The 23,266-nt window shown below is 40.7% G+C and overlaps 1 protein-coding gene across 1 annotated transcript in view; it reads right to left on the bottom strand.

Moving 5' to 3' along the window:
- Positions 1-13,094, bottom strand: part of jag1b (jagged canonical Notch ligand 1b) — a 75,067-nt gene extending 61,973 nt beyond the window's left edge. Inside the window, exons 1-2 of the mRNA XM_062058492.1 lie at positions 12,695-13,094; positions 12,219-12,524 (exon numbers count right to left, since the gene is read on the bottom strand). Of these exons, the coding sequence (XP_061914476.1) occupies positions 12,219-12,524; positions 12,695-13,093 (705 nt within the window). The 5' untranslated portion in view covers position 13,094. The remainder of the gene's footprint in view (positions 1-12,218; positions 12,525-12,694) is intronic.
- Positions 13,095-23,266: the final 10,172 nt, after the last annotated feature.

Raw genomic sequence — 23,266 nt, 5'->3', positions numbered from 1 at the left:
GTATCTATGTACAGTATATCTATCATAAACATATATACACACACACACATATACATATGCATACATACTGTATACACATGGGGCTGCAATGATTATTTTGATAGTCGATTAGTCAGCAATTATTAGTCAACGATTATCTTAATAATTAGTCGACTAAACGGATAAAGCGTACACATTTAATGGCTCTAATTTGTTCATCAACTTCTAAATGCAGCTTAAGTTATTTTAGGCATGTGCTTACAAACAAAGATGACTAATTATATCATAAATATGTATTTATGCTGTAACTGTGCTGCTCAGTCAGCTGTTAAAATTGTTAAAAGACTCAATGTGTATGATTCTATATTTGATGAATTCTTAAAATTGTTGGCTATTTAATAGATTGTATTTTTAATCCTACGATACCTCTGCATTGGTGTGATGTGTGCGTGCGCAAAGTTTAGCAGGCTAAATTTGGCTAAAATCATAGTTACGTTTTTTTCCACACGACTTCGTCTTACTCTTGTTAGCTAGCCAGCAAGGTAGATGCTAACACTCTTACAGATGTTAAGACTGCATCCTCCCTCCAAATGTCCGACATGTTAATTGCTTAACATCAACGTTAAAATGCTTTAAATGCTTGCCTATCACAGATGTACTGGCATAAAAACAAGGTCTGCTTTGCAAAATGAGCAAGGTATTCATGTTTTTAACAAGAATAAGATGAATATCCTCACCCTTTACATGTTATCTCTGGCAATGTTTTTGCGAGTGACCTACTTCTGCCCAGAAAAACACGAGTGATTACGTCACGACTATTGTCGACAAATGTAATTGTCGAAGACAAATTATTGTATTATTGTAAACATTTGTCGACAATATGACTAATCCTTGCAGCCCTAATTTGTATATATAAATACATACACATATTTAAGTTAAAGTACCCATGATTGTCACACACACACTAGGTGTGGCAAAATGATTCTCTGCATTTGACCCATCACCCTTGATCACCCCCTGGGAGGTGAGCGGAGCAGTGAGCAGCAGCGGTGGCCGTGCCCGGGAATCATTTTTGTTGATTTAACCCCCCATACCAACCCTTGATGCTGAGTGCCAAGCAGGGAGGTAATGCGTCCCATTTTTATAGTCTTTGGTATGACTCGGCTGGGGTTTGAACTCACAACCTACCGATCTCATACATCTATACACACACATACACACATATATAAGTAGATATACTGTATATATAGAAGACTTAATATGTAAGAACTGTGGTACCGCTGTGAGTGAAAATGTAAATACACTTCCCTACTCGGCGAGCAGTCATCCTTGATTTAATTTCAATGCCCTCTAAACCACAGAATGGTCAAACACTTTGGCCCAAGTAGCCAAAATGTGTGGCTTGAAGACGTTCGTCGTCAATCTATGGCCGGCCAGACTTTGTTATTATTGTGTTTCCTAATTTATTAATCTACTTGCTAATGTACTCTTGGCTGGTTACTCTCTGCTGTAAGGCGGGTCTTATTAGCATTCTCTTGAAGTGTACAACGCATTCATTCTTTTGTTGTTTCACTACTATATTCAAGCTAGCTTAGCGCCACGGCTAACATAGCTTGTCCTCACCTCCTCCCTCCTCCGTGTGTGCCCGCACTAACCACAAAAGATTAGCTAATGTTCTCTCATTGTTGGTTAGGACTAAACCTAGAACTTATGTTTAGAGAACATTATCATTAATGCCGCATTTTAGAAGCGTTTGTATTACTTTATTTACCTCAAGTAAATCGATATTTTGACATGTGTCCATCGATTCATGAATCGCCCTCGTTCTAACCGTGATGCATCAGAGAATCAATAATTTTTCCCCACTTCTAGCCAGCCATATGGTCCACATAAAGGCACAACAGATTAGTCAAGTCCTGCCTCAGAGGAAATGTAAACAAGAATGTCAAAGACATGTTGACCTTCTTTATCAGTTTTCCTGAGTCAATCACTTTGGGAGCATCAACCTGAGATCCAACCAATGATCGACGTCGCTGAGTAACACACCCCATTTGCCATTACATTGAGACTTGGAAGGCAACCCTGGTAATCACTCGCAAAGCTGACAATGGCGATGATGGGCTGGCAGGAAGGAATGTTTTGTTTGCACTGTGATTTTCATCACAACAATTACTTGAGAGGAATAACCGATCAACCGAAGACACCATCGCTATTGTAATCCATAGACTCTTGGAACATCTTGAGCTTAAGGACACTTATGCAAGACTGCTCTTTGTCGATTTCAGCTCAGCATTTAACACAATAAGGCCAAACAGACTCAGATCTAAGCTTCACAACCTTGGTCTGAACACCTTCCTCTGCAACTGGATTTTGGACTTTTTAACAAATCGCACACAGTATGTGAAAATAGGCGAGCACATTTCTGCCACGCTCACCATCAACACCGGCGCTCCACAGGGTTGTGTGCTAAGCCCTGTGCTCTTCACCCTCTTCACACATGACTGTATAGCCTCTTCAACATCCAATCTCACTGTCAAATATGCCGACGACACCACAGTACTTGGGCTCATCAGCAACAATGATGAGACAGCATACAATGCAGAGGTCCAACAGCTGGCTTCATGGTGTGCTAACAACAACTTGGTTCTTAACACTAACAAAACCAAAGAACTAATTGTAGACTTCCGCAGGAAAGGGCAGAGCAAACACCCTCCACTTTTAATTAATAACAATCTAGTAGAAAGGGTCAAGCATTTCAAATTCTTAGGGGTGAACATAACAGAAGATCTATGCTGGGACATCAACACTGCTTCTACAGTCGGAAAGGCCCAACGTCTTTTTTTTTTTAGGAAACTAAAATGCGCAAACATTCCGCAGAAATCAATGGTTAACTTTTACAACTGTGCCATCAGCAGTGTCCTCACTTACGGCTTTTTAGTGTGGTTTGCTAGCTGCACTAAAGCGAACCAACAGGCCCTCCAGCGATCTGGCGCGTAAGCGCAAACCACAGTCAGGACCCGTTCCCCCACCCGAAGGCGGAGGGAAGCTACCCTCTCGTCCACCGGGTTGAACTCCAACATGCAGGCTCTGAGCCGGGGCGCAACAAGAATTGCCACCCCAGCCCGTCGCCTCTCACTGCCGGCAACGCCAGAGTAGAAGAGAGTCCAGCCCCTCTCGAGAGAACTGGTTCCAGAGCCCTTGCTGTGCGTCGAAGTGAGTCTGACTATGTCTAGTCGGAACTTCTCCACCTCGCGCACTAGCTCAGGCTCCTTTATCCCCAGCGAGGTGACGTTCCACGTCCCAAGAGCTAGCTTCTGTAGCCGAGGATCGGACCGCCAAGTGCCCTGCCTTCGGCTGCCGCCCAGCTCACATCGCACCCGACCTCTATGAGCCCTGCTATGGGTGGTGAGCCCATTGGAGGGGGAACCCACGTTGCCTCTTCGGGCTGTCCCCGTGGGGCCCGGCCACCAGGCGCTCGCCATCGTGCCCCACCTCCGGGCCTGGCTCCAGAGGGGGGCCCCGGTGACCCGCGTCCGGGAGAGGGAAATCTGGGTCCATAGGTTTTATTTTTCATCCAACAATGCTAATCATGCAGAATTTGAGAGAGCCAACAACGTTTATTTTGTGAAAAATTATGATCCAGGACCTTATATTGTTTAGCCTGAATATAAAGAGGATGAGCTACAAGTTTTAGAAGCTGAGTGCTAAACAGACCGAATTTAAGCAAAACACTATGACATCATGTAGCAGTATTGCTAAATGCTAAACAAGAAATACAAACTACGACCATAAAACGACCGTGTACTGTATGTCTGCTCTCACTGCAATGACGACTGATAGGATGTTCATCTCTTTCCATTTAGATAAAGAATTAATCATAATCCACACAAAGAGTTAATAGGAAAAGTAGCTGCCTGCAGACACTGTCTTCGGTTGTCGTGTCTTTGTCTCCATCCCCGGGAATAAACAAAAATTCACAGATGAACAACTTCTAGATTTATGACTAAATTGCCAAAGACATTCAGAGTGGAATATTTATAACGGCCATCTGAAATTGTGGAATTTTGTGAAGATAAGACAGTCTTTTTACATAATTTGCGGATTGGAAATAGAATTAAATGTTTTAATGGATACAAAGCAACACAATTAAGCATATAAAGTCAACTTGTCTTTCCATTCTACTGGTACTTTAAAGACACTCTCTAAAGCAGCCAACACTGTAAGCACAGTTTAAACAGCCCAATTGAAGAAAGATTTCAGTATTTTACTTGAGTCATTTGCACTTACGCACCACATCAGCGCGGCCTATATAGAAAACAAACATATCATTACACACCCACCCCACCCCGCCTCCCCAGCTGCCAGAGGTGGCCGGTCACCCTCAAGGTTGAGACTACTATTGACAGGCCGACTGGTCCCAGATCTCAAGAGCGCTCATCAATCACCGCAATGCCAAAACGGGACTGAGAAGACATTGTGATACAACAGAAAATTGCACTCTAATTATGAACATAAGATTAGAGCACTAATAGAGGCAAGTCTGAACACTTTTGTTCGAAATGTTTTCACATTGATAATTGAGATATTCCTGCATCTGGACCAAAATAAATGGCTTCTTTTTGGATTAGGTTTTGGGGGCTGGTAAGTAAATTAATTAATGGCGAATAATTCTGTCAAATGTTTGGAATTGAGTGTGGGCCAACATAAAAAATGGGCTCATACTAGGTGGCTAGCAATGCAGTCAATGGGAGCAATCATTTCTACCTCTAAATCACTTTAAAAATGCATTCAAAAACCGCCAACAATACTTCACTTACGTTGCGTAACCTGTATAATAATGTATTTAATAACCAAGCTGTAGTGACATGGTTATTGTAAGAGCGAACACGAAGGAACTCTTTTTCTAGCGTTGCAACACATCGGCGTGCTACTGTATTAGCTGTAGAAGCTAGCTACGGAAAGAAATAAGCTAGCTTCTACATCAACACGAAACACGTTTGAGTTTGTAATGCACAACACAATGCGATCGGACAATAACCTGTACTGACTGAAAAACATGAACAATCATATTACAGGATCTGTAAAGTATTAATGTTTCCAGTTGATTTGGGCGCTCTAATAATTCGGCATAGCTTGGATCAAAAGTTCTAGATTTGCAGTGTAACCAAATCGCATCGGCCTCACTCTCCGCTCCAACTTTTTACCCTCTTCTTTGTGCTCACTTCTGTAAGCAGCAGTTCATTCTGCCTTCGTATATCGAGCTTCAAAAAGATGAGGTTGTGAATCCTCTTTCATCCAAAAATAGCAGTCTTTGTTGTCTGTTACCAAGTGTGCTATGATTACAACACACTCATGCCTTTGTTTGTGCACACACAGTAAATGCCAGAAGTCGGATGTTCGCTGCTATGGAAACGTAAATAAATGCGCCAGAGAAAGAAGTCCCTCTATTGATTAAAATTACCAAAATACGGTAAATATTGTACTTATTACATATTGTTATGAACATCTGTTACTGCATTATATATAGACTTGCAGAGTGTATATAAAACATTGGAGGGTTTTGAAATTGTTTTAAAGGGTTTTGAAGGCTACAATAGTGGCTCACATTAGTTGCACCTTCCTACGTTTATCATCCTTAAAATCCTAACTAAAAAAAAAATGTGTGTTCTTGTCTTTCATAATGATCGTGAACGATAGGCAAAATTCCAAAAAAAAGTGCAGTTCCCCTCTAAGTTGTGGCAAATTGACTATAGGATATCAATGTAAGACACGACACAATTGTTGAATTTGCACAATTGGCCATTAAACATTTGCAAAAACTCAGTAAAAAAACATGAACAGCAAAACAATTATGTTGAGAACTACAAACAAACTTAAGTCTGTCACTTTTTGTCTATTTTTTTATTTTACAAGACAATGCCCCCTGCGAGTGATTTTGGACGGGGGGTTGGGGGGGGAGGAATCCACTGCAGCACTTGGTGCATGTTGAAAAGTGCAATGCAGCCTTTCCCTTTAAACCTTTAACTAAAAGTATCCAATAAATGTACTGCTCGTTGCTTTTTTGATTAAAAAAATAAATAAATAAAGGAGTATCAAGAATGCTCTAAGTATTTGCTAAAAACAAACAGAAAATCCCTTAAATTGCTCCTCTGGCAGACCAGGTGCATTATATATATTGGGTTTAGGAGCGCAGCGCCAAATCTACTCATGGCAATCGAAATTTATTTGTGAGCAATAATAATAATAATAATCAGTCAACTCGCAGGAACTTTTGTGGGGCATCTTTGTGCTGAAGAACGATGATTTGGGGTACTATCTTGCAGTATTTTTACTCAGCCGTAGTCTTTGAACTATATGCATTTTAATGTTGTTTATTATTTATTAATACTCAATTTTGATATGCGAAGCTACGAGAAGTATGAAGTATTCAGTCAGACTCGAAGCGGTGACCTGAGCTACTTACTACTGAGACTTTGTTAGAGAAATGTGAAATAAAGGAGGCAGTACACAAGTGAAACGAAGGTAAATTACATCAAATATTAACTATTTACTTTTTTACATGTTGTAAAAGTAGTCAGTGACACACCATTTGTGTAGTTATCAGCCTCAACTCGAGTGAACAGAATGCTAATGCTAAAACCAATGTGTTTGTGTTTTTGGCGTGAGATAAACACTGACATTTATTCTTCTAATATTGTTGTTTACAGCTGAAATGGACCAAAAGGAATCACCTGACCATCAGTTACTGAGAGGACGACTTTCCTACTGTTGGACATTGTGGACAAAAGTCTGACTTTTTATAAAAAATTTGGCACACTTTTTTTTAAATCATATTGATTTGTATATAGTTGTTTTGTATTTAAATTACTTACCTCTTAGTATATCTGACCTAATATTGTCTGTTTATTTACATGGTATCAGAGTAGAAATATACTAAACCACTACTCCATAGATCGTCAGCCTGAACTGTGTAACGCAATGGAAACACAAACCACACACTTCTACAGGAATCTTTAGTTCCAGGAACCAGGGGTTCCAGGATCCAGGGGTACAAGGAACCAAAAGTTCTTAAACTTTTGGTGGAAAACAGCCTCTTGTCAATTTAAACAGCTTGGTTGACTTAATCATAGGGCTGCAGGATTTTGAGAGAAAAAACCTCATTGCAACTTTTCTCTCCAAAATTGCGATTGCAATCCAATTTGCAAATGTTACATATAATACATAAAAATAGGTAAAAATGCAGAAAACTGGGAAAACAACTGAAGGAAGACGTGTTACTTTTTGACTGTCAATTAACATTCTAATCTCAAGGTGCGACACATTAAAACAAAATGCAATAATTTACTTCAAAAAATACATCATGCTCTTTCATTGAAGAAATAATCAATAAAAACTATACAGTGTTTATAATTAAATCTAATTGTAATACATATCAGTAATGCAAGTATACATTTAAAAAGGTTCCATCCATCCATCCATCTTCTTCCGCTTATCCGAGGTCGGGTAGCGGGGGCAGCAGCCTAAGCAGGGAAGCCCAGACTTCCCTCTCCCCAGCCACTTCGTCTAGCTCTTCCCGGGGGATCCCGAGGCGTTCCCAGGCCAGCCGGGAGACATAGTCTTCCCAACGTGTCCTGGGTCTTCCCCGTGGCCTCCTACCGGTCGGACGTGCCCTAAACACCTCCCTAGGGAGGCGTTCGGGTGGCATCCTGACCAGATGCCCGAACCACCTCATCTGGCTCCTCTCGATGTGGAGGAGCAGTGGCTTTACTTTGAGCTCCTCCCGGATGACAGAGCTTCTCACCCTATCTCTAAGGGAGAGACCCGCCACCCGGCGGAGGAAACTCATTTCGGCCGCTTGTACCCGTGATCTTGTCCTTTCGGTCATAACCCAAAGCTCATGACCATAGGTGAGGATGGGAACGTAGATCGACCGGTAAATTGAGAGCTTTGCCTTGCGGCTCAGCTCCTTCTTCACCACAACGGACCGATACAGCGCCCGCATTACTGAAGACGCCGCACCGATCCGCCTGTCGATCTCACGAACCACTCTTCCCTCACTCGTGAACAAGACTCCGAGGTACTTGAACTCCTCCACTTGGGGCAAGATCTCCTCCCCAACCCGGAGATGGCACTCCACCCTTTTCCGGGCGAGAACCATGGACTCGGACTTGGAGGTGCTGATTCTCATCCCAGTCGCTTCACACTCAGCTGCGAACCGATCCAGTGAGAGCTGAAGATCCTGGCCAGATGAAGCCATCAGGACCACATCATCTGCAAAAAGCAGAGACCTAATCCCGCAGCCACCAAACCGGATCCCCTCAACGCCTTGACTGCGCCTAGAAATTCTGTCCATAAAAGTTATGAACAGAATCGGTGACAAAGGGCAGCCTTGGCGGAGTCCAACCCTCACTGGAAACGTGTCCGACTTACTGCCGGCAATGCGGACCAAGCTCTGACACTGATCATACAGGGAGCGGACCGCCACAATCAGACAGTCTGATACCCCATACTCTCTGAGCACTCCCCACAGGACTTCCCGAGGGACACGGTCGAATGCCTTTTCCAAGTCCCCAAAGCACATGTAGACTGGTTGGGCAAACTCCCATGCACCCTCAAGGACCCTGCCGAGAGTATAGAGCTGGTCCACAGTTCCACGACCAGGACGAAAACCACACTGTTCCTCCTGAATCCGAGGTTCGACTATCCGGTGTAGCCTCCTCTCCAGTACACCTGAATAGACCTTACCGGGAAGGCTGAGGAGTGTGATCCCCCGATAGTTAGAACACACCCTCCGGTTCCCCTTTTTAAAGAGAGGAACCACCACCCCGGTCTGCCAATCCAGAGGTAAAAAAGGTTATAAACTAGTATTTGTCATTTGAAGGTAAATAACTTTGCTATCCTTAATAAATAAAACAAAAAATAAAATACTCATTTCTGTAAGCAAAATGTTAACCTAAATAGAGATTGAACATCTCAAAGTGCATTTTTTTTCCAGCTGAAAAACTGAGGTTGGCCGTTGTCTTTTTGCAATCATGTGATCACAGCATTTTCGCTCGTTCGTCCTTTTTGATGGGCTCATATTGCCCATCCGATTTGAAGCTGAAACATTCCCACAACAGGACATTTGGCTTTGGAATCTGTGTTTTCCGCTAATTTGTGTTACTTTGCGGCACTTCTCACTGGCAAGTCGCTAGGCTCTCTGTTGTTGGCGGCGCCCCACTCTAGTCTCCGCTGAGACAAAGATTATGAATGAGTGAACAGAGGGGTCACTCTGTCCAGTTAATTGTACTGTTAAATAAACACACTCAGGTGCTAAAAAAGATGCACAAAGTAAGATGTATTTCTTCCTGTTTGAAGCAAGAGAGGAACAAAAGCTAGGCTCAACAATATTGATTGGCGAACATGTCTGTCACTTAATAGTCAGTGACAGTGGAGGGAAGAAAAAAAACGTAGTCTTTTGCGGTTATTTATCGTATTAATTAAAACCTGGATGTCAATTAAATTAAATCGTGCAGTCCCATTTAATTTGATTAAAAACAATCTTCCTTACTGCATTGATAATGTGGGGCCAATGTGCTAAGAGATTTCACAGGCAGGGTTTCCAGTTTGCCTGCGAGCCAACATCATCACTGCTGAGTCTACTACAACTGCTTCCTGTTGCTTGCCCCACACTGGCATTAAGGGATGCACTGCCGCCATTGTCCTCTGTAATCCCCACTGCAGTCATGGAAGGCACATCATTGTCACGAACACGCACACACCGAGTGAGGGTTCAGCTAGCTGGGTTCACACTCAGAATAAATATGCGGTATAATCCTAACGGTGGACAGCATAGCAACTCATGTTAAAGATGTCCCATCCAGCAGTGTGCGGCTGGTTGGACGCTTGGCCGAAGCCCCACCTGATCTAAGCACATGTGTGCAGTCTCATTAAGTGCAGCAGTTGCTGTGGGTGGCAAGGTTAAAGTGATGAAATGCCTGGGCTCCAACCGAGCGTGACTTAAACAAAGCCCAAGCCTGGACAAGAGGCCAACTTCATGCAGCTCTGAGAGAAAATGAAGGGAGGGAGGTGGAGAGGTGAGGGGTTTGTGGGGGATTGCTTCATGAACTCGTGGTACCCGGCAACCCGACTGGACCATACTGCCATCTGTCCACAGCAGCAAATCAAGTGATGAAAAGCACAAAGAGTGATATCATACCTAGACTGACAATTGTTTATGTGCACTGAGGTAAAGCAGTAAAGGATGAGGGGGAGACTTATTTCACTAAACGGTGCATCAAAAATACATCTACTACCAAAATCACTTGATTCAAAACAAGAAATGCACCATTTACTGAAGCCATACCCTTAACAAGCACTTTAAGGCAGCAGTTTTAACAACAACCAAACCAAGCTACTGCAGCAGCATGAGGGGAAACAAGTAAGATTAAAGATGTCACCAGTTTATTTCAACCAAACAATCTACTATTGAGTATGTGTTTTAACTGTTACCATCCAGGTAGCATAAACAAAAACATTGTGTCTTTTTAAGCTCTGTTAAAACTAAATCAAATAGATGACGCTTACTAACATGCACCATTACATTGTGTCAGTTTTCCAAGGTATCATACATTACAATAATGGTAGTGTACTCAGTCAGATATGACTTTTTAAACGAGTGAGAGGGCTGAAAGCTGCACAGCTACTTCAAAATCCTAAAAGTTGGGGTTTTAGTTCTGGCTTGTGTCATCATATTCAGTACTGCGCTGAAAGTAAGAAAAAAAGGTGTGAGGCGCCAGAACCTATCAAATGGCATGTAACCCCACTGAGAACATTGTTTAACCGACTATTAGATCATGCAAAACGTCTCTCTTTCTGCCGCCAAGTAATAACTGGCTGCTGAAACAAAAATATGTGCAAGAACAGATATCCTGCACCAAAACTTTTACACATTATTCACTTAGTTCTGAGCATGCAGCTCTTCGGGGGCCAGAGATGTACTTAAACAACTACTACCTCCATTGAGACAAAAATAGTCTTCATGTAATTGGACACAACACAAACAGCAAGTAGGCCTTTCACCCATCAGGCTGTGTGTGTGTGTGTGTGTGTGTGTGTGTGTGTGTGTGTGTGTGTGTGTGTGTGTGTGTGTGTGTGTGTGTGTGTGTGTGTGTGTGTGTGTGTGTGTGTGTGTGTGTGTGTGTGTGTGTGTGTGTGTGTGTGTGTGGAAGAGTTTGCGGGCCAAGCTGTGGGGCCAGTCAGTCTGTGCAGTCAACATTCAAATGCACTCCAGCATGGCAAATCATCTTGCACAAAGCTACAACATTCCCACCGGCCGAGCTGTGAGAAAAGAGCTGACACTTGAGGAAACCAAGAATTGAGGTTTTACTATTTTGTACATGACCAGCTTCAAGGGGGGGATACACAAGGCACTGGAAAACCAATGTTGTTCTTTAGCTACAAATTGCATGCAATTGCTGAGAAATGCATAGATGGAGCCAAAATGCCAGACAAGGAAAGAAACAGAGCATCACAACATACCATAGCAGCCTTCACATTGTGCTTTGAAACTTAAGAGGCAAATTACTGAGGAATAGTGTAAATACTACATATTTTAAAAATCCATAACAAACAGAAGACCACATCCTAGCATATTATAACAATTTGCCTGTGATATTCTGATGGCACACTGCCAATGTCTTCACTGTCAATCATTTCTGAGCTTGCAAGTAATTCCTAAATGTGATTTTATTTACATAACATGTCACAACCAAAGTCATCTTAAGACACTTTACACATAGAGCAGGTCTAGTACATTAAAGAGAAACGACTGAACCCCCTAAGGGAAAAAACCTGCCTTTGTGGGTCAGCCGTCTGTCTCAACGGGTTACACACATCAAACAGAAGAATGTATTTTTTTTTTTTTAAACCATTTTTTTAAAACTTGTCATAGCCAAATGCATGAAGGGATGGTGATGGGGATTTATGGGGTGTTTTAACTCCTACACCTTTAAAAAAAAAATTGACTGCACTGCCTAAGGCCTTATGGGAGGAAAATACCTGCACCTGGTTAATTGGTGTAGATAATGAGGAGCAACCAGGACCAAGGGGTCCTTCTTCGGCGCATTGTTGTGCTTTCTTGACAACTTTTCTGGGAGAGAAGGCATTGACTGGCAGACAGTAATTGCACACAATTGCCTTGTAAACAGAACAGACCCCCTGTAGCGTTTTTTTTTTTTTTTTTTTTTTTAAGAACTCACCGGCCACGCGAAGCTGAAGGGCAAAACTATCCTGGTCTTGTCATTCCTCACCGAGCTCCTGAAAGAAAAGGTATTCCCTCCGAGGACGGGCGTAGATCCCATTCCGAAACTGCACGGCCCCGCCGCGGAGACCCTGGACTGGTATTCCTTCAGGCAAACTTTGAAAAAAGTCCGACATTCTCCCCTGGCGCACTTCGTGTCAGCGCTTCTCCGCGCGCCGTGACAGCACACGCCGCTCAGCAGCTCCCCGTTCACGTTGTGCGTGGACAAGATTTGTAACTCGAACTGCCCCGACCCGTCCGACACCTGTTTGGGGGGGGGAAGAAATAAAAAAAAAGGGCAAAAAAAAACCCGAATTAGCGTGACGCCACTTTGAAATACTTATTTTTGGCGACATGTTATGCTAGTATAGCGCGCTACCAATCAAATGACGTGAACCGCGTGACCTCCCGAGAGCAAATGTAACGTTCACGTACCTTTAGGAGGAAAAACAGCAAAAAGGCAGCAAAGACGGCAACCTGTCTCCAAGTCATGCCTGCGGGACTGAGGTGGCCGCTGCTCGGACTAGTCGTCTGGCCGACACTCGGCACCACCGCGCTCTGATTTAAACATGCACAGCACGCCACTAAGATGTCACGATCAGCACAGCACCGGATCCTCTTCCCTCGTTTGCGTCCTTCCTTCCTTTCCTCCGCGGCAGACACGATTCCACTTGTTAGTGAGGGAAGGTGGCGCGAACATAAGCCATGCGGCAGTTGACTGACTGTCTGACTGACGGACGCACTGGCTGACTGAGAGCTGGTGAGAAGTGAAGTGAGGCAGCCTCGCACAAGTTCAACATGGAGGGAGTGTCGGTGCGCGGCCTCCACCTTCATCATATTCATGAGCAACAAGCAGGACCCGCCCACCGCTTTTATAACCACCACTCATGGGGGTAGCCCAGCAAGATGATTAAACATATTGAATGCAAAGGCCATGTCCACAAGAACGCGGAGAGTTTTAAAAACACATATTTGGGGGTTAAAACATCTCCATCCACACAAGCGTAGTTTCATAACTGTCTATGTCTACTAGGGCTGTGAATCTTTGGGTGTCCCACGATTCGACTCAATATCGATTCATGGGGTCAAGATTCGATTCAAAATCGATTTTTTTTTTTTCAATTCAACATGATTCTCGATTCAAAAACGATTTTTTTCCCCATTCAAAACGATTCTCTATTCATTCAATACATAGGGTTTCAGCAGGATCTACCCCAGTCTGCTGACATGCAAGCAGAGTAGTAGATTTTTGTAAAAAGCTTTTATAATTGTAAAGGACAATGTTTTATCAACTGATTGCAATGATGTAAATTTGTTTTAACTATTAAATGAACCAAAAATATGACTTATTTTATCTTTGTGAAAATATTGGACACAGTGTGTTGTCAAGCTTATGAGATGCGATGCAAGTGTAAGCCACTGTGACACTATTGTTCTTTATTTTTATTTTTATAAATGTCTAATGATAATGTCAATTAGGGATTTTTAATCACTGCTATGTTGAAATTGTAACTAATATTGATACTGTTGTTGATAATATTCATTTTTGTTTCACTACTTTTGGTTTGTTCTGTGTCGTGTTTGTGTCTTCTCTCAATTGCTCTGTTTATTGCAGTTCTGAGTGTTCCTGGGTCGGTTTTGGTTTTGGAATTTGATTGCATTGTTATGGTATTGCTGTGTATTGTTTTGTTGGATTGATTAATTAAAAAAATAAAAATAAAACATTTTAAATAAATACATTTAAAAAAAAAATATCGATTTAAAAAAAAAAAAAAATCGATTTAAAAAAAAAAAAGAGAATCGATTCTGAATCGCACAATGTGAGAATCGCGATTCGAATTCGAATCGATTTTTTCCCACACCCCTAATGGATATAGTGATATAGTACATGTGTAATCAAGTGTATATTATCTTTAACATCAGTACACACTACAAGTAGGACGCTACATTGTTTTTTTTGTAGTTGCTTGGTTGCTTTTTACGCGCGAGCACGATCGCGCCCGGCTCCATCTACAAAAACGGAAGTTAACTTCATGATTTGTTGTTAAACAAGGACTAAAAACATAAGATAACGTTGCACCTTTCCTATGAAACATAGCAAAAAGTCTTGCTTGTCAAAGTGGTCCCATCAGGTGGAGGTTCCACAGTGATCATATCCAAAAAGTGTGTTTAAAGCCAGCAAGGCAGTGTTGTTGAGGTTGGACAAAGATTGTTGAAAATGATTAATATCAACAGTAAGTTTACTCATTCTGTGTTAATATTTGAGTGACCCCACTGTAGTGGAAAAGTTGGTCCAATTAGTGAGTGTATTTCCTGATCCAAGGAACTAGTACCGTGTTGTGTATAGAAGTAGCGCTAGTTAAAATAGAAGCGATCTGTGAAAACTTCAAATACTTAAATAATTAATTGACTATATCCTAGTCCCTGATATAAATCATATAAATTTGGCCGAGGATAGAGTTTTTAACATTATTGTTATATTGTGTACAAGTGATGGTATGGCCAATACTACCCCTGTAACTACTTGCCATTGGATGGATACCCACATTTGTAGTATAGCCCAAAACTAATAGCATGGTATAGTAATAATACTGTAGTATTAAAACAATGGAGGAATAGGTGCTTAGTACATTTAAACATAATTGTAGATGGAACAATGTTACAACATAAAGCAACCATATAACAGTAAATTAGCAAGTAGATTAATAATAGTTTTGAGAAAAAATTACAACCAAAAATGATGCATACCGTAGCACATTGGGAACCTTTGTAACCCGTTTTGAAATAGTTATATTGTTTACATAGCAATAATATATCGTGATATATCGTTATTGCAGGAGGCTGCGATATATATCACAATGTTTTCCCTATGAACCATAGACTATATTTTTCAAACCCTGCAGTTTTTACTGTCCAAAGTTACGCTATATTAAATTGGGACAGGTCAAGCACAAACTCAAGGATCAAGATGAAGCCCATTTCTTTTGGCCTACAGGCTCACCTATTGGCTCAGCCATTTCTTGCTAACGCTCTCTGGTTGTAAACCGTGCATTGACTTGCTTTGCATGGCTGCTTTGCATGGTCATCTGTTTCTATAAGTTGTGCACATGTTGGGCATTTCTTTTGCCTGGGTCACCTCAGCTAAACTGGTTTTAATATCAGATGTTTTATGCACAATAATGTCTGAGCACTTTAGCACATAGCACTTTATCTATGAGCTCTAGTGCAATGCACACTGGCACTTTATCTTTATCTCCATACTGTAGATTTTATGCCTACATCAAAGTGCCACCTATGTCTATCAAGCTCCATGTTCTGATGTTTAAATGTTAGTTGTCTGGTTGTGGTTGTGTCTGTGCTTGTGTTTTTGTTCTGTTGTTTTTGTGTATGTTAAGAAAGCAATGATGCACTGTGCCCAAGACAAATTTCCCCGCGGGGACAATAAAGTTGAACCTTGAACTTTGAACCTTGAATCTGTGTGTGTTAGTCACTTAGGTGCAGTAATTAGTTGTGCCACCGCCACCTCTAAAATATTGTGAATGACACCAGTACAGGGGTTTTCAAAGTCTGGCACAGTGCGGCTCCCCGTAAAAGGACATTATACAAATAACAGATTTTCTAGATCATATTTGCTTTTTACTCATTTCAATCATGTAATTTTTCCTTCACCATATGAATGCTTGTCCCTCTATCTGTGTTGGCCCTGCGACGTGGTAGCTACTTGTCCAGGTTGTACCCAGCCTTCCACCCGAATGAAGCTGGGATAGGCTCCAGCCCCCCCGTGACCCCGGCAGGGACAAGTGGTAGAAAATGGATAGATGAATATATACAAAAATGACTTAAGTAAGCAGGTTTGAAATAGGTGTTTTTCTTCATTTTAACAACCCTTGATGTTGCTGTGCCTCATTATTTGCAAAATTATATAAACTGTACATTGTGCTACTTCCGTTTTTGCAAGTAGTCAGTCTGTTTCGAAAGGTCAGACAAAAACCTACAGTACGTATTTTTTTCCCATAAGAAATAATGTAAATCCAATGAATCCATTGCAGACACCCAAAATGTTAACACAAAAACACATTTTATAGAGATTAATAGTTTTTCATGCAGAAAATAATGTGAAATATATATACCCGATGAATGTATATGACAGTATGTCAAAACCGGGGGAAACTTTTGGCATACATTTTTTGCGGAAAGCCAAATCCGTTGAAAAAAAAGTATTTCTGTATGTATCCATAGATTACATCTCTTTATATGGAAACTGGTGTGATTGATGAATCTAGCTACTATCCAGCCCTATATTTCCACATTAGCTTATTTGTTGTCTACATTTCCTCTAAATGTGCCGCACTACATTCACCGCAACAAAAATAAATGTAATCTTCAAGGCCGGTAGTTGCATGAAGGGCATTCTAATAAATATTTACGCTATCCTGGTTATCTATTTTGAGTAATGTGTTCCTTGAAGTAGGTCTATTGAATTCCATGAAACAAATACTTGAAATATCTGCTGAGTTTTTGCACATGTTTTAGCAAAATTGTCCTGTTATGGTATTTTTAGAATGAGAACAATCATGCACTTATTTGCACATGACGACAAACACATATTTGTATTCACAGCATAAATATGGAGGAGGCCTTTTAAGATCCAATATTGTTGTATGGTAGACAGTATTGTATTCTGGGTTTCACTCCATCTTATCTGTCTCGTCTATTAACAAAGAAACAAGGAAGTCACAATCTTCGTTCAATGAATGTTCTGCAATTTGTCGTCCCCAAAGTAAGAACTGAACTGGGCAAGAAAGCATTTAGGTTTTCAGCACTGAAGGCTTGGAATAACCTACAATCGAATCTTCAACTTCAAACCCTTGTTGCATCAAAGGAGTTTAAAGATTCTGTGAAATGATTGCAGTCTACCTTGTCTGTATGCACATGTGTTATGTGAGCAAGTCTTAATGTTGTAAATTTGATGTTTTATGTGTTGTTTACTGTTTTTAATGTAACCTTGCTGCTGCCCTCTTGGCCAGGTCTCCCTTGGAAAAGAGATCTGAGATCTCAATGGGATTTTACCTGGTTAAATAAAGGCTAAATACAATTTTTTAATATTGCCTTTTATAGAAGGGCGATTGCAGCCAGGTGTATCTTTGGAAGCAGGTAATCTGTGAGCTTGATCAGACTTTCACACACACACACAAACACACACATACACATGGTTACTGAGACAAGATGATGGGAACTCCCTCTCACTGTGTGGTTAGTGATTTGTGTGGGGCAATTACACAGGTCAGTCAACGGGTCACAAAAACGGAAACGCAGTTAGGACCGATGGCGGACAGTATCAATCAGTAACCATGTAGCGTTTCACCAGCACTTTTTATAGCCCTTTATGAGGGTGTCACACATTTCCTTTGTGTGTTACAGTAGCTTGTAAATTCAAAACATGCGTCTGCATGACTCACGTTATTGTGGCCTTGTTGTTAGTTTCCACTTGTTGTGATCACACTTAAAAGAAGGACAGCGTTAATGCTTTCAAAGTCAAATAACTAAAAAGAGTCTCTTTTTTGTTTAGAATAAATGAAATGAAAAACATGAAAGAACATTAATTGGGAAAATGTATTTGGTTTTCATACAATTCTGTTTTTGTCTGACCTTTTGGAATGGATTATGAATGAAAACTGCCAGTCGCCTCAAACCAGCCAAGAAAGAGCAGATTTGCATGGGATCCGGGATTTCTATAATGCCAACATAACAATCAATAATGAAATCCATCCATTTTCTACCGCTAGTCCCTTTCGGGGTTACGGGGTGTGCTGGAGCCTATCACTATTATTGATCACAATTATTCAGAAAGTTAGGTAAAACATGGTGTTTCCCACAGGTCGGCAATATACTTGCAGTAAATGTGTCCCGAAGGTAATGAATAGTCTAATGCAGTGGTTCTCACACTTTTTTAAAGTAACACCTCAGAAAACACTTCTCTCCAAGTACCATCATAATGACCAACATAAAAATTTAGTAGCGTAGTAGGCCTAAGTATTCATTAAACACAATGCAGATGTTTTATTTAATATATATATTTAACATTTTTGGCCATTGTGACATTGCACTCAGTTTGAACAGTAACACTGTGTTTGAATATAGGAGAATAAAACACTGTACTTTAATCAAGTGTCTCTGGCATACCACTAGATGGAGTTTGCGTACCACTAGTGGTCTGGTACAAGGGCTAAATAAACATTATCCATTTATTTAAAAACAAATCTTAGTTTTTTTTTTTAAATAATGTGTATTAACATGTAATATTGTTCTCAATGCATTATCCCTTTAACTTACATTTTTTATTTTTTTAGGGGCCATAAAAAACAGCTATGTTAGACATCCCAGCTTGACCTAATCATACATTTGATTGTTTTGCAGTGTGTGTGTGTGTGTGTGTGTGCATAAAATATAGCGGTAATTAGTGCAGGAGTGCAGGAGTCCACACCTGTTGCCGTTTAATAACACGTCTTTAAACGTGACGACCGGCTGCAGCCTGGCAAAAGTTAGGTAATGTCGTCAGGTGAGGTGTCATGGAGTTCTGTGTGCATACACAATGGCCACTGGCGTGGGCAGTTGCCTCTTCCCTCGGCTTTAAGACGAGCCGCTGTTGCTCTTTTGCCGCCAAGGGTTGCAGTAGTGCTTGATTTGATATGCAGCATAGCATGTTTTTTAAATGTTATTATTGCCGACAATCACCCTCATTTAATCGTGGCAGCCGAAATCGTGATTAAAATGGGATTAATTAGGCAGCCATAATATACAGTATGTATATGTACCAGCATTATTTTGGGGGATTTCATCTTAGCTATGGCATATTTCATTATTCACACAAAATAAATGGCATATAAGTCTGGGCTTCCCTGCTTAGGCTGCTGCCCCCGCGACCCGACCTCGGATAAGCGAAAGAAGATGGATGGATGGATGGATGGATACCTTTACATTTAGCAAAATATCCAACAGCTACAATTGCTATGATTCTCAATTAATTTTGTCCAGGATTCAGGTTCTATATCGCTTACACACTGGCCTTTTAAAGTAGAACTCGTCTGTTCTTTATTCAGCACAAATGCAAAAAGCAGCATGTGTCTACATGAATTGCACAAGCTATTTATTTTCACTTGTAAATAGCATATTCATTACTATGGGAAACTGGAATGTGCACTTTCCATCATTTGAAATCACTGCTGTCAATATCTAAATGTCACATTTCCTGCAGTTGAACTTCAAGATGAAAGGTATCGCTTCCTCACTGCTTGCCTGAGCTGATAGACATCTCAGGTTGCAGGCCTCATTGAAACGCTCCGTCTGGGTAATTAGGGTTAATTGGAGAAGTTTTTAACCCAAAGGGGATTTTTTTTTTCTTGACGGCAAAGGGCAAAATTGAGTGTAGTGAGTGTGTGTGTGTGTGTTAGTTGTGGCCCTATTACCTGCCCAGAGGTGACGCTTGTGTTGGAATGATGATGGCAAGATATGTTGGCAGAGGAAAGAGGGAATGAATGCGTTAACTCAAAATAAAAGAAATAACAAAAACAACATTTTCTCAAGCCAGAATGTTATTACATACGCTTACTTTCTTCCATCTACTTCCAGTGCACTATCAAGGTAGCCGAAACACATTTGCACTGTCCTGTTAAGCACGGTTGAGAGCAGGGTTTCTCCTCTGAGGCCATGGTGCTAATCTCCTGCAGCCTTAATGTGATTATGGTAATGATCACACAAATGACCCCTGGGCTTTGGGGGCGGGTGGTGGTTGGTGGTTCACGCATCCTGACACAGGCACTACAGCCCATGAGCCTGCAGAAGAGACCACCAGACTGATCCCGTCCCGGTGGCCTGCTCCCGTCCTTCTGTCCTCGCTGAGCCAGGAAGAGTCATGTTGAATGACCAAATACATTCCAGCCAGTAACAAAAGAGCTAAACAACCATGAGGGAGATGGATATCTTTTGTTGTCTGACACTCAATGCCGTATTCCAATCCAATTACCTCAGCCTTTTGCAACTCTTCTTGTCGGAGCGCCTGGCATTGAAGCTTGTCTGAATTCAGACTCAGGCCCCGAACAAGAATGTGAAGGATTAGATGCATAGAGTGCATTCTCCACCCTTTACTTTTAACTGAATTGTCTCTCTTTCTCCTAATGTGCTGAATGAAGAACAATAATCACCATATTTTTTTTCTTTGGATTATAAATCTAATCTCTTAAATCCAGATTTTATTCGGACTACTTGACGCCACACTTTGTTTAGATCATGATTGATTCATACTCATTGGTTTTACGAATCAAGGAGAGCATAGAAACACACATGAAGTACGAGCCATCCTGTGAGTTTGAGGCCTACATTTTATCCTTTAAAAAAACCTTTCAACATCACTGACTTGTAATAATAAAAGTTAGTGTGTCTGCGTCACTGCTGCCATGGCAACATACAGTACACTCTCAAAAATAGAGGTAAGAGACAATCAATCAATCAATCAATCAATGTTTATTTATATAGCCCTAAATCACAAGTGTCTCAAAGGGCTGAGACCATTTCTGTACCTATACACTGTAAAATCTACCAGGATTTCAAAGCATTTAACAGTTTTTTCCCCACAATAAAGTACTGTCAGTAAAATGTACGTTAACTTCACAACACATGACTAAAAATGATGATACCCTTTTATTTCACAGCAATTAACTTTTATTTCACAGTAAAATACTGAGTCCTCTGTAATGTCACAACATTCTATTGTAAATTCAATCTGATTTGACTCCTAAGGGGTTCCATAGACTACGTTGCACACTTTAGGTGGCGACATGCTGTTGAATCGAGACAATAATTAACGATAAAATTACAACTGTGAAGTTACAGCACTTATATTGTAAATTTAGAGTAATTAACCATAAAATCTCAGCTATGCAGTTACAGTGGATTGCCGTGAGGATATTTCACACTAAATTACTTTTAAAGTTACAGTGAAAATAATGCAATTATTAGCCAGTAATTTGCTGTGGATAATGACAATTTTTACAGTGTAGTATAGGTACATTTTATTGGTCTTTAAAAAGGCCAGAAGTATACCTTAACACTATACGACATAGAGTAGAACATGATATAAAGTACACATTTTCAACCCTAAAGGTACCAGTTGCATTAAAAATGTGTTTAGCTCATATATAATACCTATTATTAGTAGTACCTTAAATAGAGAATCTTAACATGATTAAGGCATTTAGAATCGGTACTATGATAATAATGACAATACATGTTTCTGTTATTAGGATATTTGATTATTGCCGTTTTGTTATTCAATTAACTTTTATTCATTATTTTAACATGAGCTTCTTTAATTGTTTATTTTATCCTTCAATATTTGAGTTATTGTTCTGTATTGAGCTTTTATACACTTCAATTATGTGTTCAAGCTTCCCAGCACTATCAGCTATTTTAAGAGGTTTCAAGTAGGGATGTCCGATAATGGCTTTTTGCCGATATCCGATATTGTCCAACTCTTTAATTACCGATACCGATATCAACCGATACCGATATCAACCGATACCGATATATACAGTCGTGGAATTAACAGATTATTATGACTAATTTGGACAACCAGGTATGGTGAAGATAAGGTCCTTTTAAAAAAAAAGGTAAAATAAAATAAGATAAATAAATTAAAAACATTTTCTTGAATAAAAAAGAAAGTAAAACCAAATAAAAACAGTTACATAGAAACTAGTAATTAATGAAAATTAGTAAAATTAACTGTTAAAGGTTAGTACTATTAGTGGACCAGCAGCACGCATCGGCAGGCCGATATTATCGGACATCTCTAGTTTCAAGAGTTTCCTGCTATTCGAAACATTTTGGGCTCTACAGTTAGGGGGTTTTAACGATTGTACCTTAAAATACCAGCAGAGTGGAAAAACAAGTTACCTTTAATTGAAGCTAGTATCGTATACATCTGATGTATGACACCGAAAGACTTACAGTACGAGCTATACAGGGGCGGTATAGCTCGGTTGGTAGAGTGGCCGTGCCATCAACCTGAGGGTTGCAGGTTCGATTCCCGCTTCCGCCATCCTAGTCACTGCCGTTGTGTCCTTGGGCAAGACACTTTACCCACCTGCTCTCAGTGCCACCCACACTGGTTTAAATGTAACTTAGATATTGGGTTTTCACTATGTAAAGCGCTTTGAGTCACTAGAGAAAAGCGCTATATAAATATAATTCACTTCACTTCACAAAGTTTGCGAGGAAATAGATATGATCAAAATAGTTTCAATCTCTGTGAGATCCAGGGGTGTATTTTGTAGCGTCCCGGAAGGGTTAGTGCTGCAAAGGATTCTGGGTATTTGTTCTGTTGTGTTTATGTTGTGTTACGGTGCGGATGTTCTCCGGAAATGTGTTTGTCATTCTTGTTTGGTGTGGATTCACAGTGTGGCGTACATTTCTAACAGTGTTAAAGTTTGTTATACTGGCACCCTCAGTGTAACCTGTATCGCTGTTGATGAAGTAAGAATTGCATTCGCTCGTGTGTGCGTACAGAAGCCGCACATATCTTGTGACTGGGTCTGAACGATGTTAGAATGGATGAAAAGCGGACGTGACGATAGCTCGTAGAGTACGTTAAAGGTTAATTTGTTCAACCTTGGCCCGCGGCTTTGTTCAGTTTTAAATTTTGGCCCACTCTGTATTTGAGTTTGACACCCCTGCCTTATAGGATTGTGAATGATCAACAGCATATCTCTTTCTAATTTTTGCGTATTTCCAGTATCTGATACTATGGTCAGAGTGCAGAAGTGTTACTCCAGTGACGTCATTTTACGAAACATGACCAAAGACGTTCTAAACTAAATATATTTAAAATGGCTGACTGAATTTGTGGCATTTTGTGATGCTTAGACGGGATTTTCACATACTTTGCGGATTGTAAATACAATTGGACAAATGTATGAGGTACACAAATGGACCAAAACTGAAAGCAACATA

Source organism: Entelurus aequoreus, linkage group LG09 (assembly GCF_033978785.1).
Source record: "Entelurus aequoreus isolate RoL-2023_Sb linkage group LG09, RoL_Eaeq_v1.1, whole genome shotgun sequence".
NCBI classification, from domain to species: Eukaryota; Metazoa; Chordata; class Actinopteri; order Syngnathiformes; family Syngnathidae; genus Entelurus; species Entelurus aequoreus.
Note: the sequence above shows the minus strand (reverse complement) of the source record. Positions and strands in the feature narration are given on the sequence as shown.